The 12,793-nt window shown below is 45.0% G+C and overlaps 1 protein-coding gene across 2 annotated transcripts in view; it reads right to left on the reverse strand.

Moving 5' to 3' along the window:
* BACE2 (beta-secretase 2) overlaps window positions 1-12,365 on the reverse strand; it is a 57,347-nt gene extending 44,982 nt beyond the window's left edge. The window contains exon 1 of one of the 2 annotated variants that reach the window (XM_042788820.1): window positions 11,571-12,365. In XM_042788820.1, the coding sequence (XP_042644754.1) occupies window positions 11,571-11,882 (312 nt within the window). In that variant the 5' untranslated portion in view covers window positions 11,883-12,365. The remainder of the gene's footprint in view (window positions 1-11,570) is intronic. The other variant, XM_042788819.1, reaches the window with a different exon arrangement.
* Between the last annotated feature and the right edge of the window lie 428 nt (window positions 12,366-12,793).

A 12,793-nucleotide genomic window follows, 5' to 3' on the forward strand; every position in this document is an offset into this window, starting at 1 on the left:
CCATTCGTAATGTTCTTGAGTGTGGGCACTCATGAGTGCTGTTATTTTTTTTGGTATTCTCCCTTTTGTCAAAGACACCACAGTACCCTTGCCCTTCAGCAGTGGGCAGAAGCCTTTCAGAAGAGATGCAGTCTTGCTCCTGTATTTCTACCTCCATTAAAAGGTCTCCCTCACACCAAAGATCTGAACTTCAATCTCAAATTTAGGTAAGACCCTGGATTTAAAATTGCATTGGAGATGTGAAACCAAGTGCCAAAGCTGCTCCTGAAATATTTAAGAAGATTTTGAAGGCAGCTATTAACTTTGGAAAAGGCTACATTTCGGTGACAGGTAGGAAGAAAAAGAAGTTTGCAGGACAGCAGTGAGAAAAGTCAGGGTTTTGAGAAGGCTGCGCACCAGGTCTGATCTCTTCCTTCTCCCCCTGTCAACTCTCCTAGTGACACAATTCTTTTCAGGTTTTTTTCCCCACTCTTCTGTCAAGGTGTTAGTTCTGGAGATGAGTTTTTGTTAGCAAAGGCTTTTCAAAGCCTGTAGAGCTGCGAGAAGAGGTGAAGGCAGGACATTCCTGACACACCAGGTCTATCTGTTCTCCCCAGAACAGGCTGTTCCCAGCAGCACTGCCATACCCACACAGTGGGGCCGCTCATTATAACATCCTTCTAGCTGCACTTATTGCCTGCTTTCAGGAAGGGCTTGCTTACGTTTTTTCAGTGCTTTTCGTCAAGAAGGACACTGAATGCTTATATGATATTTTCCAGTTATTCCCCTAAAACACCATAACGAATCCAAAGTGGATAAGCATAATTTTTCTTGGGTTTTCTCTATCCATACACTGCAGCCTTCCCGAAACATGAAAGCCAGTGGACATGATTACATGGGAACCCCCACCTTGCTGCTTAAGGCAAGTTCATAGCTGTGGAAGCAGCCTCTCCCTTCTGGAGGCCAGGAAACTACTGACAATTCCATGTTCACCCACTGGGATCCTTGAATTAGCCAAGACTGTTGGACATAGAGAGGTAAATAAATTAGCACACACCTTGGAAAACCAACTGTGAACTCCCTGTACTTCAAGGCATGACTTCTGCTATAAAAATGCCACAATTAGCTATTCAGGACCGGACTTGCAGCACTGCCAGATTTTGTTCAACATATGAGAGCTGCCACAGTATTTCATATTGCAAAACCGGGATATTTCAGCCTGGGGAGCTGAAAAGACCTGTTCTATCCTCTAACTCCCTTGAAATACCTTTTCCTCACCTGCCATATCAGCTCCCACCTCCGTTCCTCCCTTTCTGCCCAGGATCCCATGTACTTTCACACACCTGCTGGGCTGCTGCTATATGGAAGGCAAAGGCACATAACTGGATCCGCTGCTGTGGGCAAAGGGAGGGAAGAAGGGAAGAGATCAGAAAAAAAAAAAAAAAAAAAAAGGCAAGTCCAGTTACGTCAAGCACAGGGACTGGAATTTGGTTATTCCAATTGTATTAGCTGCTAGAAAAGCTGTGCCACACCTCTGGGGAAAGGCGTAGGGTCAGGCAGCTGCCCGCTGGTCCGTGCCATCGTAAGCGGCCACAGGAATGTACGCAGGCAGTCCCAGGGCTCGGAGCACAAACAAGGTGATGCAACTCCAGTGGTTTTATTTCCCTGGTAATTAATAAAAGGAGTACAACAGACAGAAGGCTTTTGCTCCTTATTCCACCTGACCTATTTAGGATACTACCATAGAGCAGAATTTGCTTGTCATCATGGGTATTTCTTGGAATTATACTGAGGAGTTCAGAGGCACAAACAGAAAGTGGCTTTCTACTCCATAATACCAGGAAGGACTATTTGATTGGGGAAGGAAAAAAAAAGAAAAAAATGCAAAAAAAAAAGCTGTTAAGCAATGACATAATAATGTGTTTGATTTATTAAAAATAAGAACAATCTTTTTTATTCATACTTATTCTAACATTTTTACTTAAAAATCTGGCAGGGCAATTTAAAGGGCAGATTTGATTCTCAAGTGAAATAAGATATGGGGGTTTTTTAATCCTTTTTTTTTTTTTTCAAAAGCAGCACTATTCCTCCCCCTGCTATTGGACTCATTTATTTTTCTCTCTTCTTCTCAAACATGCACACTTTACTCTTTACCCTGGCTAATACTGTAGAGGCAGCAGCTCAGGGAAATGAACTAGCTTTGCCTGTGGCTCATACATCATTACAATTGTTAACCAAGTTCCACTATAAAAATCTTTATTACACAGGGGAACACAGAGGCATGCAGGAACACAGCTTTATTTTCAGGTACCAGGCTGAGCTTGTAGGGCAAGGAAGTTAAAAGGCTTTATGCTCTCAGGTTGATGAAGTCTGCTACTGCACACTGCAACAACACACAGAAGACAGCTTCCTACTCTCCATTCCTCCATATATCACTATGTATATTGGACTAAGGTATATCTTCTACTTCTGCCAGGGGTTACAACCCACTGTGTGATGATGGTACCTCAGATCCTACAGCAGCCCAGAGCTCCAACATTTTACACACTACGAGGAAGGCAGCAAGTGCAGCCACATTGCTGCCAACACGCTGGAGCTGAAGGTGCTCAGGCCACTAGAATTGTGGAAGTTTGCCCATTAGCAACAGCACACGTTGTCATGCACGCCTGCCCTGGAGAGTTTCCAAACCTGAACAAAAACGCACAGGTAGTATCACTAGTATTTGGTCACTTGCCAAGAAAAGGTTAACTCGAAGGCTTAGCACGATGCAAATGAAAGTTAACTTTAGCTGAAACATGTAACGTGCCAGCATTCATAACTACAGCTGCTGAGAAATTTTCTGAACTTTTTTTCCCCCCCCCATACATTATTTATCTCAGCAGTCCAAATGCAAAAATCTGGCACTTTGGATCACGAGAAATGTTTGTGTTATTCCCTGAAGGACTTTGCATCTGTGAAGTAATGAGAAGATTATTCTGTGACAGATAAACCGAAGCACTGTGACTGCATCAGATGTTATCTTGCTACAGCACTTCTCAGACTTTTGGGAAGCGTGGCAACCTTTGGACTCCTCTGTCTTATTTGCAACCTGAGAGTCACCGAGAAGAAAAACAAATGAATTAAATAAAAATCTGTTTAGTCACAGAAAAATATCAGTAGGACTGATGAATCATTTTCTGACACGTCTCACATTTCACTCATACCCATAGTAGACATCTGCTAGACAGCACAGTGAATGAAACCATGGGTCTTTCTATACCACATTTAAGCAGCATGGTAATACTGCCCTGAAGACCTTCCAAATTGACATAGTGTGCTCTGTCTTGAAAAGACACTACAACTGTTAATTTCTTATGCTGCAAACACTGACAGTCAAGGTTTCTGTATCAACAGGTATCATAATGGAATTTTTGAAGTTTCCAATTAGGTAGAAAAAAAAATGAGAGAAAATAAACCTCCCTCAAGATTTCACAAAGCCGCAATTTTGAAAATAGATCCAAAGCCTGCAGCTGAAATAGACACCCTAGTATATTATTTTCTATGCCCAAACTATTGCTGCCAAAGGCAATCTTCAAAATTTACCTTGTGCTGACCCAATGTATTTTTTTCTTCCCTAACATCACAATAAAATTTTCAATAGGGATCATGCCGGACCCAACTTTTCATATGATGGCTTAGTAGGTACACCTTTTGTTTCTGTAGAAGCCCCAAATGGCTGGTCTTCTCTGCTGTAAAGCTTCATATGGTAGCAAAGTGAGAAACAGAGCCTGAGTGGGTGAGAAATTTCTCACATCTGGCCTTGACGCGAGCCTGAGCAGAAGAAGCCACAGCACCACAGTGAGATCCAAGGCGCTCTTCTTCGGAACATTCTCGCAGACATATCCACAAATATCAAGAACTTATCTGAGAGACGGCTGCCAAAAGGATCCAATTACTTTTTCCCTGGCAAATGGCAGGAGCTGGCCTTTAATGCAAGAAGGCTTACGCTCTCCACCTCAAGTGGAGAGGCGACTCTCAGTCCTTGAGTTGTTGCCTGCTTTTCTTTAAAACAAAAATGGCAATGGCAAAAAGTAGTGCTATCAAGCAGTTTTAGGTCCCTAGGAATGGATTCATTTGCATCTTTAAGGAGGAGAAGCTTACCAAGTGTTACTGAGGCATTAGTACCTTTCCTCTTTTAAAATAAAACTAGACTAGCCATGACTTTGAGACAAACATTTTCCCTAAACACATGCAGTCTAGCTTAACAGCAGCTTTTGCTAGTAAGTAGGTACAAAAATAAACCAACCATAAAGCTAAATAAAATCAACTAATTTTAGTACTCACAAGCTGAGCAAGGAGGACAAAATCTAGAAGCAATTTTTTTTTTTTTCACAATTTCATGTTATTAGTAAGCAGTGATGAGGGGGGAAAAAAGACTGTAGAGTGCAATTACTGTCTTAACAGATTCCCTTCAAAAGAGCCTTATAATTATGACACATTAATTGCATTCAGTGAATTGTAATTTTCACTCAATTAAGATTTTTCCTATCTAGCTTATTTTCCTCAAATTCCCTCTCTGCCATACCCCACAGGTTTCATATATTTGAGGAGGACTCTTACAAAACCAAACCCAAGCTCTAGAACATCTGTCCCCTGCTGCCCACCTCGTGAAATACTCTTAGAAATAAAAAGGCAGTGAGAACAGGAGGAGGAGAGACATGCAAAAGGAAGAATGAAGGAACAACTCTGCTGGAAGAGAGAGAAGGGGGGAAAAGAGAATTATTTTATGAATCTTTGATAAAAGAGGGAGCAAACGCTGACTCTGGCCTGAGGCTTTCTGAAGGCAGGAGAGCTGACTTTGCTACATGACTGCCCTCAGACAAGCCCAGCCAGAAGCCCATTGGATAGCCAGGCCCGGAGGAAGCTCACCAAACGGGCTGGGCGCGCGGGCAGTCACCGGTTCAGTGGCCAAACTTGCACCCCAAGAGGAAGAAGTTTACGAAACTCCTTGGCAAAGCTCTTGGGCTGCTGCGGCCTTTGCTGCACAGAGCGCACAGCCGCCGCCATAGCAAAACCAAAGCGCACGGTTGATGCAGACGCTCTCAGGCTACCTCAGGTGCTGCCAGCAATAATGGAGCTCGCTGTGTGTTGTAGAGCCACCCAGAAAAGCACAATAAATCACTTTTGCGGAGGTCCCTGTTGTCACAACTAGGCTGTTACTAAGCCATGTTAGCTGGTTTCTACTAGCTTGGTTCTTTAACGCCAAAATCCAATCGCACGGGTGGCTGCGATGTAGGCATATGCAGAGAAGAGGAGACAGATAGCTAACTCGTTATTTTAAAACTAAGGGAGCTCATGTGCAAAAATTTGCAAATAAAATCTATTTTAGTCCTGGGCTATTTCAAGAACTTTGAAGGACTCTGAACTAACAGATACAAATTTGAATGTAAAACTTTTGATTTTAATAGCAGTCTAGTATCTGTAGAACACATATTGCATTTGCTTCACAAGCTCAGATCTACATATCAAAACCAGGTTGAAATGCAGCAAGATGTATGACAGTCCCATCAATGGCAGGAAAAAATACTTAATTTTTCTGGGGGCAGCTGAGTGCTGCCTCTTTTACTTTGAAGATCTGATCTCAAGTCCTAATCTGGGCAGAAATAAGAGCAACAAGTTCCTTCACTTATTTAGGTAAATTATGAATAAATCTGTATTTTACAGCAATAAGAAAAGGGAGAGGTATGTCTGATTCATACTGGAGATGCACATGTGCAAGGGTATGCTATTGTATAAGCTTCCTTTTTCAAATGTAGCTACACTTGACAATGACCAGATAACATTTCAGGTCAGACTCGCTTCACCCACAATAAGTGAGAAATTTTCAAAGATAATAAAATGTGGAGGCAATGTAATAGCTGACATGTCCTCACAGACTCAAATCATAAGTGTCCTTCACAAAAATAAAGACCCCTGCAGGGTGTAGTAGTTTTTAAATCTCTCTTGCCAGACACCATCCCTAGAGGTCACAGCCATCGGGGGATGGGGGAGGGCCAAGAAACACTAAAAAAAAAAAACAAAAACAAAAACCTAAGAATAAAAAAGACTCCTTCTTTAATAAGTCTCAAACATATGGGAAGTCCCAATGGTCTTTCTTTTGTCTACTGGTTTGTTTTCATCTAATTTCTACTCCAAGTTCTAATTCATTTACTTCTTAATAACAGGTAAAACAGTCATTTGCCCACCCTCTACTTTTTCCAAATTTAACTGATGCTTTTGCCTTGATAGGGAATGAAATGTGAGGAGCAGTAAAAAGTGTGAACCTGATGCCTATTGCCACCACCCCTGTTTCTCACAACAGATCTTCTGCCCTGATCTACTAGGATCCGAAGGCACAATTGCTGTGTTTGGCAACTTCAGACAATAAGGCTTCCACCATTTCTCTGAAGGAGACAAAGTGCCTTTGAAGGAGCAGTTGGGTCTCTAATCCAACGGACCCTGGAAGAGGAGCACATCTTGAGGAACAACCATGATGAGCCTCTTCCATTCAGTCACTCCATGCATAGACATCACAGGCCATGGCAGCCCACTTAGAAGCACAGCAAGGCAAAGCCTTGCTACAAAACACCAACTGTACTATACTCTACTCAGAGCAACTGCACTGTAATTAATACTCATGTTTTGATTTATGTTTATAGTACAGGCTCCACTACCTCCATGCAGTCCTTTTTGCAAGAGCTAAATTTGTATAGAAGGAGGTGCCAGAATGCTAATTTGTAAAGGCAGGGACCTTTCTGTCAACCCAAACCTGATATGTTTGTCTGCTTTGTCTCTGGTCAAAAACACATTATACACTACCGCGTCACAGTACATCACTATGTTAGTCCTGTCTTATGACTTTCAGGTCCTTGTCCCTTTTATTTTGCAGGCACCAACAACAATAAACTAAATCTACTCAACTCCTCATTTAACATTTGCATTTCAATAGTACTTCCATTAGAGGGATTTTGACACTGTCACATCAAAATATTCCAATATACCACAACACTTGTCTTTCTTCCTCAACCCTTCCTTTTTTCAGCTTTCATAAAGAGCTCAAAAATAAACATGAAAGACCCATGTAATTATGGAAAAGAAAAAAAAAAAAAAAAAAGGAAACGGAGAGAGTCTTAAGTTGGAGCTTGCCTTCTGGTATTTCAACCTGGAGGGATCACATTTTCAAAACTTCTTGTATCTAGAAAGATGGTAAACCCTCCTTCAGCAAAATTAAGAAAGCAGAGGTTAACTTCTTAGGGAATAGCACAGTTCCAGAAATGAGGCCCTTATCACCCAATATAGCAAGACTAGTGAAGTGATGAAATAACAAGAGCAGTTGAATCTTTCCTCACAATCTTCATTCCTTCCAACACCCAGAAATAAGAGCTATCAACAATTAAGGAAGAATGGCTGCGTGTTCAGAACTTGCTAATGTGTGTGTTCATCACCTTCAAAATACCAAGCTATAAATTGTAAGAGCCCATGACACACTTAAGGTGTTTGATACATATCCTTCTTTATCTTTATTTTTTCTAATAGCTGGAAGAAATTGAAAGAAAGATAACCTCCCTCCAATTAAATGAAAATTGGAGTTTGTATTTCACAGTGAAGGCCGTTAGACCTAACATTCATCTTGACCTTAAAACTTCAGATCAAGTTCACAGGACAGGTTTTTGCTCACCCCCTGCACAGAACAAACTGCCACTGGGAAAAACGATAGACAAAACCTCTTCATGCATAGAATGAAAAATTGACACTGAAATTTCAAAAAGGAGCTGTGGCATTCAGAGCACAAATCAGATCCTATCGTGTTTTCAACACCTGCTGGTCAGACCACAGATACGTGACTCTCAGCAGGCACATGCCTGGCCTCTCTTTGCAATGAGGCTTGCAGGAATAACATTTACCTGGTCTCAGTAAAAACATGATTTGGAAGTGCAGTGGGACTGCCAGGGCTACCACTACCTCATACAATGAAGACTAGTACAAAAGGCAAGATGAGGCAAGAGAACTTTGCAAACATTTAATGCAGTGCAGATGGACTTCAAGAAAACTGTGAAGAACACGGGGTGCTTTAAGAGTTTGACTATTCTGTTGGTCAAAAGCTCACAGGAGAAGCAAAATTAATATGAAGAGAACTACAGCGAAGATAGTGAAAAACACCCTGAATGATCTTTGATTCAATTCCTCACAGTGCTTATAATCTCAGGGCAGGGAAAATAATAAAAGCTAGAGGAAAGGAATTCCATCAGATTATTTAAAGAAATAAGAAGTAAGAACAGTGCACACAATTCATATTGGGCCCTTGCCACCTCTTATTTAAATCTGGAATTGGAAGAAGTGAACTATACAGACAGGTGTAAAGCACATAATCTGTCAGAAGTAGGACACATAATAATACATCCATAAAATAAGAGACAAATATATCACATTCTTCAACACAATAGACCTAATTTTTCACCTTTCACATAATTCTTAGGTAGATCTGCATGCGAATGAATGAGAATTAATGGGGGTAATGACAGCTGACACCAACCTGGTAGTTTGTCTGGAGATCTGATACAATTAGGAAGGATACAGTATTATGAAAGTGGAAATGATCAGAAACACTTTGGCTGCAAACACTTTGCAAAACTGGACCGACTGCACTGAAGTTTCCTCTCTTGAAAGTAAAATAAATTTGACTTCACAAAGCTGCTCTATTTTTATATCGTCAGAACAAGTATTTCAGAACTGCCATTGTGAAACTCAGTTCTGTTCTGTGTTTATCTCCTATATGACAAATCAGAATTGGAACAAAAGCCAAAGAGTGTGCCTTAAATGACCTGAAACACAAAGTTCTTTCGTAGTAGCTTCCTTCCAAGAACAGAAATTAAAAAAGGAAAATTTCTAAAAATGCAATTGAGCAGTAAAGCAAGCTCAGTAGTGCTGAAGTCTTTCACAAATGCTCATTCCCCACAGTAGCTTTCATCACTTAGCACACACACTCTCAAAGTTACCAGGCACCAATGCTACTGTAACCATGACATTAGGTCTTGTGCCTCCTCTCACAACCTGCTCTTTGGTCTTGGTCCACCACGGCCTTGTTTGCATTTAACCCATCCCCTCCCTGCAACACTGCCTGGAACAGCAGCTCTGCCATCCCCCCTTCTGTTCCCACAGCGCCAAGCGAAGTTGTGCTGCCCTGCGGCCTCTTCTTCATGGCCAGTATCCTCCTTCCTCCTTAACAAAATGCCAGGGCAGCCTTGCCCGCTGCGTGGGCTCGGCAGTCCTGGGAGAGGCCTGGGCAAGGAAGGGAGTTAGACTGGGTGAAGGTCCCATGCCATAGGGGTGCAAGAGTAAAGGAAGGTGTCCAAGCACTGCTTCACACTGCAGCCTCTAACATGAGGCCAAGTCAGGTTGGAAGGAGCATTTAAGCCAGTAAGAGACATCTTTTCTACCTGATCATGCCCACCCTGACCCCAGCAACTACTTGCCCAAGGAGTTTAACACAATCCCAACGCTTGGCAGTATCAAGATACTTGCTTTTAGTATCAGCACTGTGAAGGATTCAAGTAGCACTAGCCTGTAGCGGCTTTGCAGCTTTATACTATTCATTGCAAAGCAGAAAAACAAGAACATTTGTGATCTTTAAGTCTTCCAGTTTCAGGCAGAGAAGGAGATAACAAATTCATCTCCATCAAAAGTGGAGAATAAATTTTAACTGCACTATACTGAGTCACTACACGCCAAGCTCTGATTTTGGAAACACAAGCGCATTTATAACCTTACTTACAACCTCGGTGGGCCTACTTGTGAATAAAACTTCACACGTGCTAAACACCAGTGGCGGTCTTTTAAAGAATTAACTTTGCAAGAACTCAGAACTAGTTCAAAATAGTAAAAGTTTTACAACCAGATTCAGAGGGGTTTTTTCAGATGGAAAAAAAATCACTGAGGCAGGTTTACCTGAAACCTTACATCACTTGTAATATAAGTAATACTAGCTGTTAGGCGTAAGTGAAGCCTCCAGGTGCACTGAGGGCAACACATTTCTCCCTCTTAGACCCCCGGTCACATTATCAAAAGCCTGTCATATTTTTTCCTTCTCCATTTCTTCAAATTTCAGAATCCCCCTAGACATGTAAGGAGATGATATGCTTGATAGTCACTTTTTCTACCTAAAATTGTTTTTTTCATTTAAGACATTGTGAATTGGATTATTAGTCCAATCAAATCTGGTATCGTGATTCTGGCAGAAACCAATATTAAACATTCCATTGAGTAATGAAGCACACCCAATGCCACACTAAAACTAGTCAGATATGCAGTGCACAACATGGAGGAAAAATTATTTCACAGCCTCTGCGGCTATTGGGCCACACCTTGATACGTCAGATTTAGATAGTTATTTGGTTTTGTTTTTTTGTTGTGCTTTTTTTTTAAAAACAAATCAAAACAAAACCCTCCATTAATTGATCATAAAACACCACCACCCTTTCTCAATACATGTATTGATCCTACCATTATACACATCAATTGGAGTGACGATGTCGCCAATCCTCTTATATTCAAGGTGTAAAAAAGAAAGAGCTCACCAAAGTTCAAAAACGTAACAACGGCTGAACGCTCCCTGTTGGCTAGGCATTTTGGCATTCACTGGCTTTTTATTATGTAGAGAAGCTAAAGCAGAAGAACAAAGATTTTTTTTGTGTACTCTGGGAAGGACCTAAACTCCCGAAGCAAACACGAAGTTCTGAGGGAAAGCCCCCAGGGCTTTCAGGAAATTAATCCCCACTCAGCTGACTAGTCATCCCCACCAGCAGCCCAACTCCGCTCCTCCTGGGATCCCATGACACAGATGAAAGAGCAACTACATTGCAAAAAAACTTCAGCAGTGCTGGTGAAGGCAGACGGGGAAGATTCAAGGAGACACGGCCTATTTGAAAGCAATATTCAAAACACATACGCTCCTTGTGTTATTAATAAAGACATGAATTCCCGAAAGAAGGGGCTGGTTTTGCCAAGCCATCACTTAGTTTAGCAGGAAGATTTCAAGTGATTCTCCCGGGGGCACCGGGAGGATCTGTGAAAGCACCCAATCACAATGCAAAGCAGCTTAAAAAAATTTAAAATAAATAAAAAAGAACCCTCTGACTCTAAACCACAGTCATTTCGACTGACAGAACAACTCGCTGCGCATCAAAACGTCGTGAGACTGCCTGAACCCGGGCACCGGCTCCGCAGGGTGCCCCGAGCAGCCACCGGGCCGGGGCAGAGCAGCCCCCCGCAACCGCTGCCCACCCCGCTCCAGGGGGGACGGGGATGTTGGGGACGACGAAGGGGACGAGCCTCCCACCCGGCCCGTGGAAACTCGCTGCTGCTGCCGCCGCCGCCGCTCCCGGCACCGTCTTTCGGGAAGAGAAGGGAACGGTGGGGGGTGGGGAAGGGGAAGATGGGGGAGGCGTCAGTACAGAGCACCGGGAGAAAGTTGCGTTTGGGCTGGGGGGGGGGGGGGGGGGGGGGGGCAGACTCCCGCCCACCCAGGAGAAGTTTCCCCACCCCCCTTCCCCCCACAGCCCCCGGCCCGCTCGTACCGCCTGCGGCGGGGTCCCGATCAGCATCTCCAGGTAGTAGCCGCGGCCGGAGTCCCCCTGAAGATTCTCCACCATGGCTAAAAAGTTGAGGGTGCCCCCGGGATCCGAGGCCAAGGCCAAGCCGTCCGCGCCACCGAGGGGATCCTGCTGCCTGCTGCTGCTCCCCGGCCGCAGCACCACCGGGGCGGGGGGCGACCCGCCGGGGGCGGCCGGGTGGGACACGCGGAGCGGGAGGGAGAAGAGAGCCCGGCAGAGCCCCGCCGTGCCGGCCAGGAGGAGCAGGAGCCCGGGAGCCGCCAGCGGCGCCCCCATCCCGGCGGGGGCCCGGGGCCGCTTCCCAACTGCAGCGGCTCCGGCCGGAGGCAGCGGCCGCCTGGCTGCCAGGCTGGAGCAGCCGGGGAGGGGAGGAGGAGGAAGAGGAGGAGGGGGAGGAGGAAGGAGAAGAAGGGAGCGGCTTCCCCACGCCCCGGCTTCATCTCCCCCTCCCGCCAACCGAGCTCCTCCTCGCTTTTCTCCCGTATCGGCCCCCGGGCAGCCGCGGCTCCGGCCTCGCCGGCTGCTCGGGGACCGTGCGGGCAAGTTGCTTCGGCCCGGAGACCGGGGGAGAAACTTCCCGTCTCGACCCAGCCCAGCCCGTAGCCCCGCTAAGGGAGCGCGGCGGCACGGCTGGGGGAGAAAAGTTTCCGATAAGCCTTGAGGGGAGAGCGGGGCTCCGGACCCCAACGCGGGCGGCGGCGGCTCGTCCCTCAGCGCCGGGGTTCCGGGCTCCGGCAGCTTCCCTGGGGCGCAGCCCGCCTCGGCACCCCGCGGGGGGAGGCTGTGGCCGGGCAGGGGTGGGAGGAGGAGGAGGAGGTGGGAGTGAGTTTCCCGCACGCGTGTCCGTGGCTGTGGGACGGGTGACAGCAGCCGCGTTTCACAGCGGCGGTGGCTGGTGTGAGGAGTGAGCGGGTGTGTGTGTAAATTCATCTGCTGTACTAATAAGAGCGAGGTGTGAAAGACATCCGCTTGTGAGAAAGCCTGCGAGGCTTTAAATGTCTTCATCATGCACGGAATTAATAACAGCAGTCAAGTGCGGCCTTTTGAAAGATGGGAACACTTAGGACAGAATTAGTCTCTACACCTCTGGAGCAATGACGGTGCCAGATAGATCATTGCACAGAGCAGACAATCCAAAAGCCTTGAAAAATAACACTGGGCAAGTCTAGGCAGAGTCACTTTGTGTT

This window comes from Tyto alba, unplaced genomic scaffold, assembly GCF_018691265.1.
Source record: "Tyto alba isolate M040663 unplaced genomic scaffold, T.alba_DEE_v4.0 Super-Scaffold_14, whole genome shotgun sequence".
NCBI classification, from domain to species: Eukaryota; Metazoa; Chordata; class Aves; order Strigiformes; family Tytonidae; genus Tyto; species Tyto alba.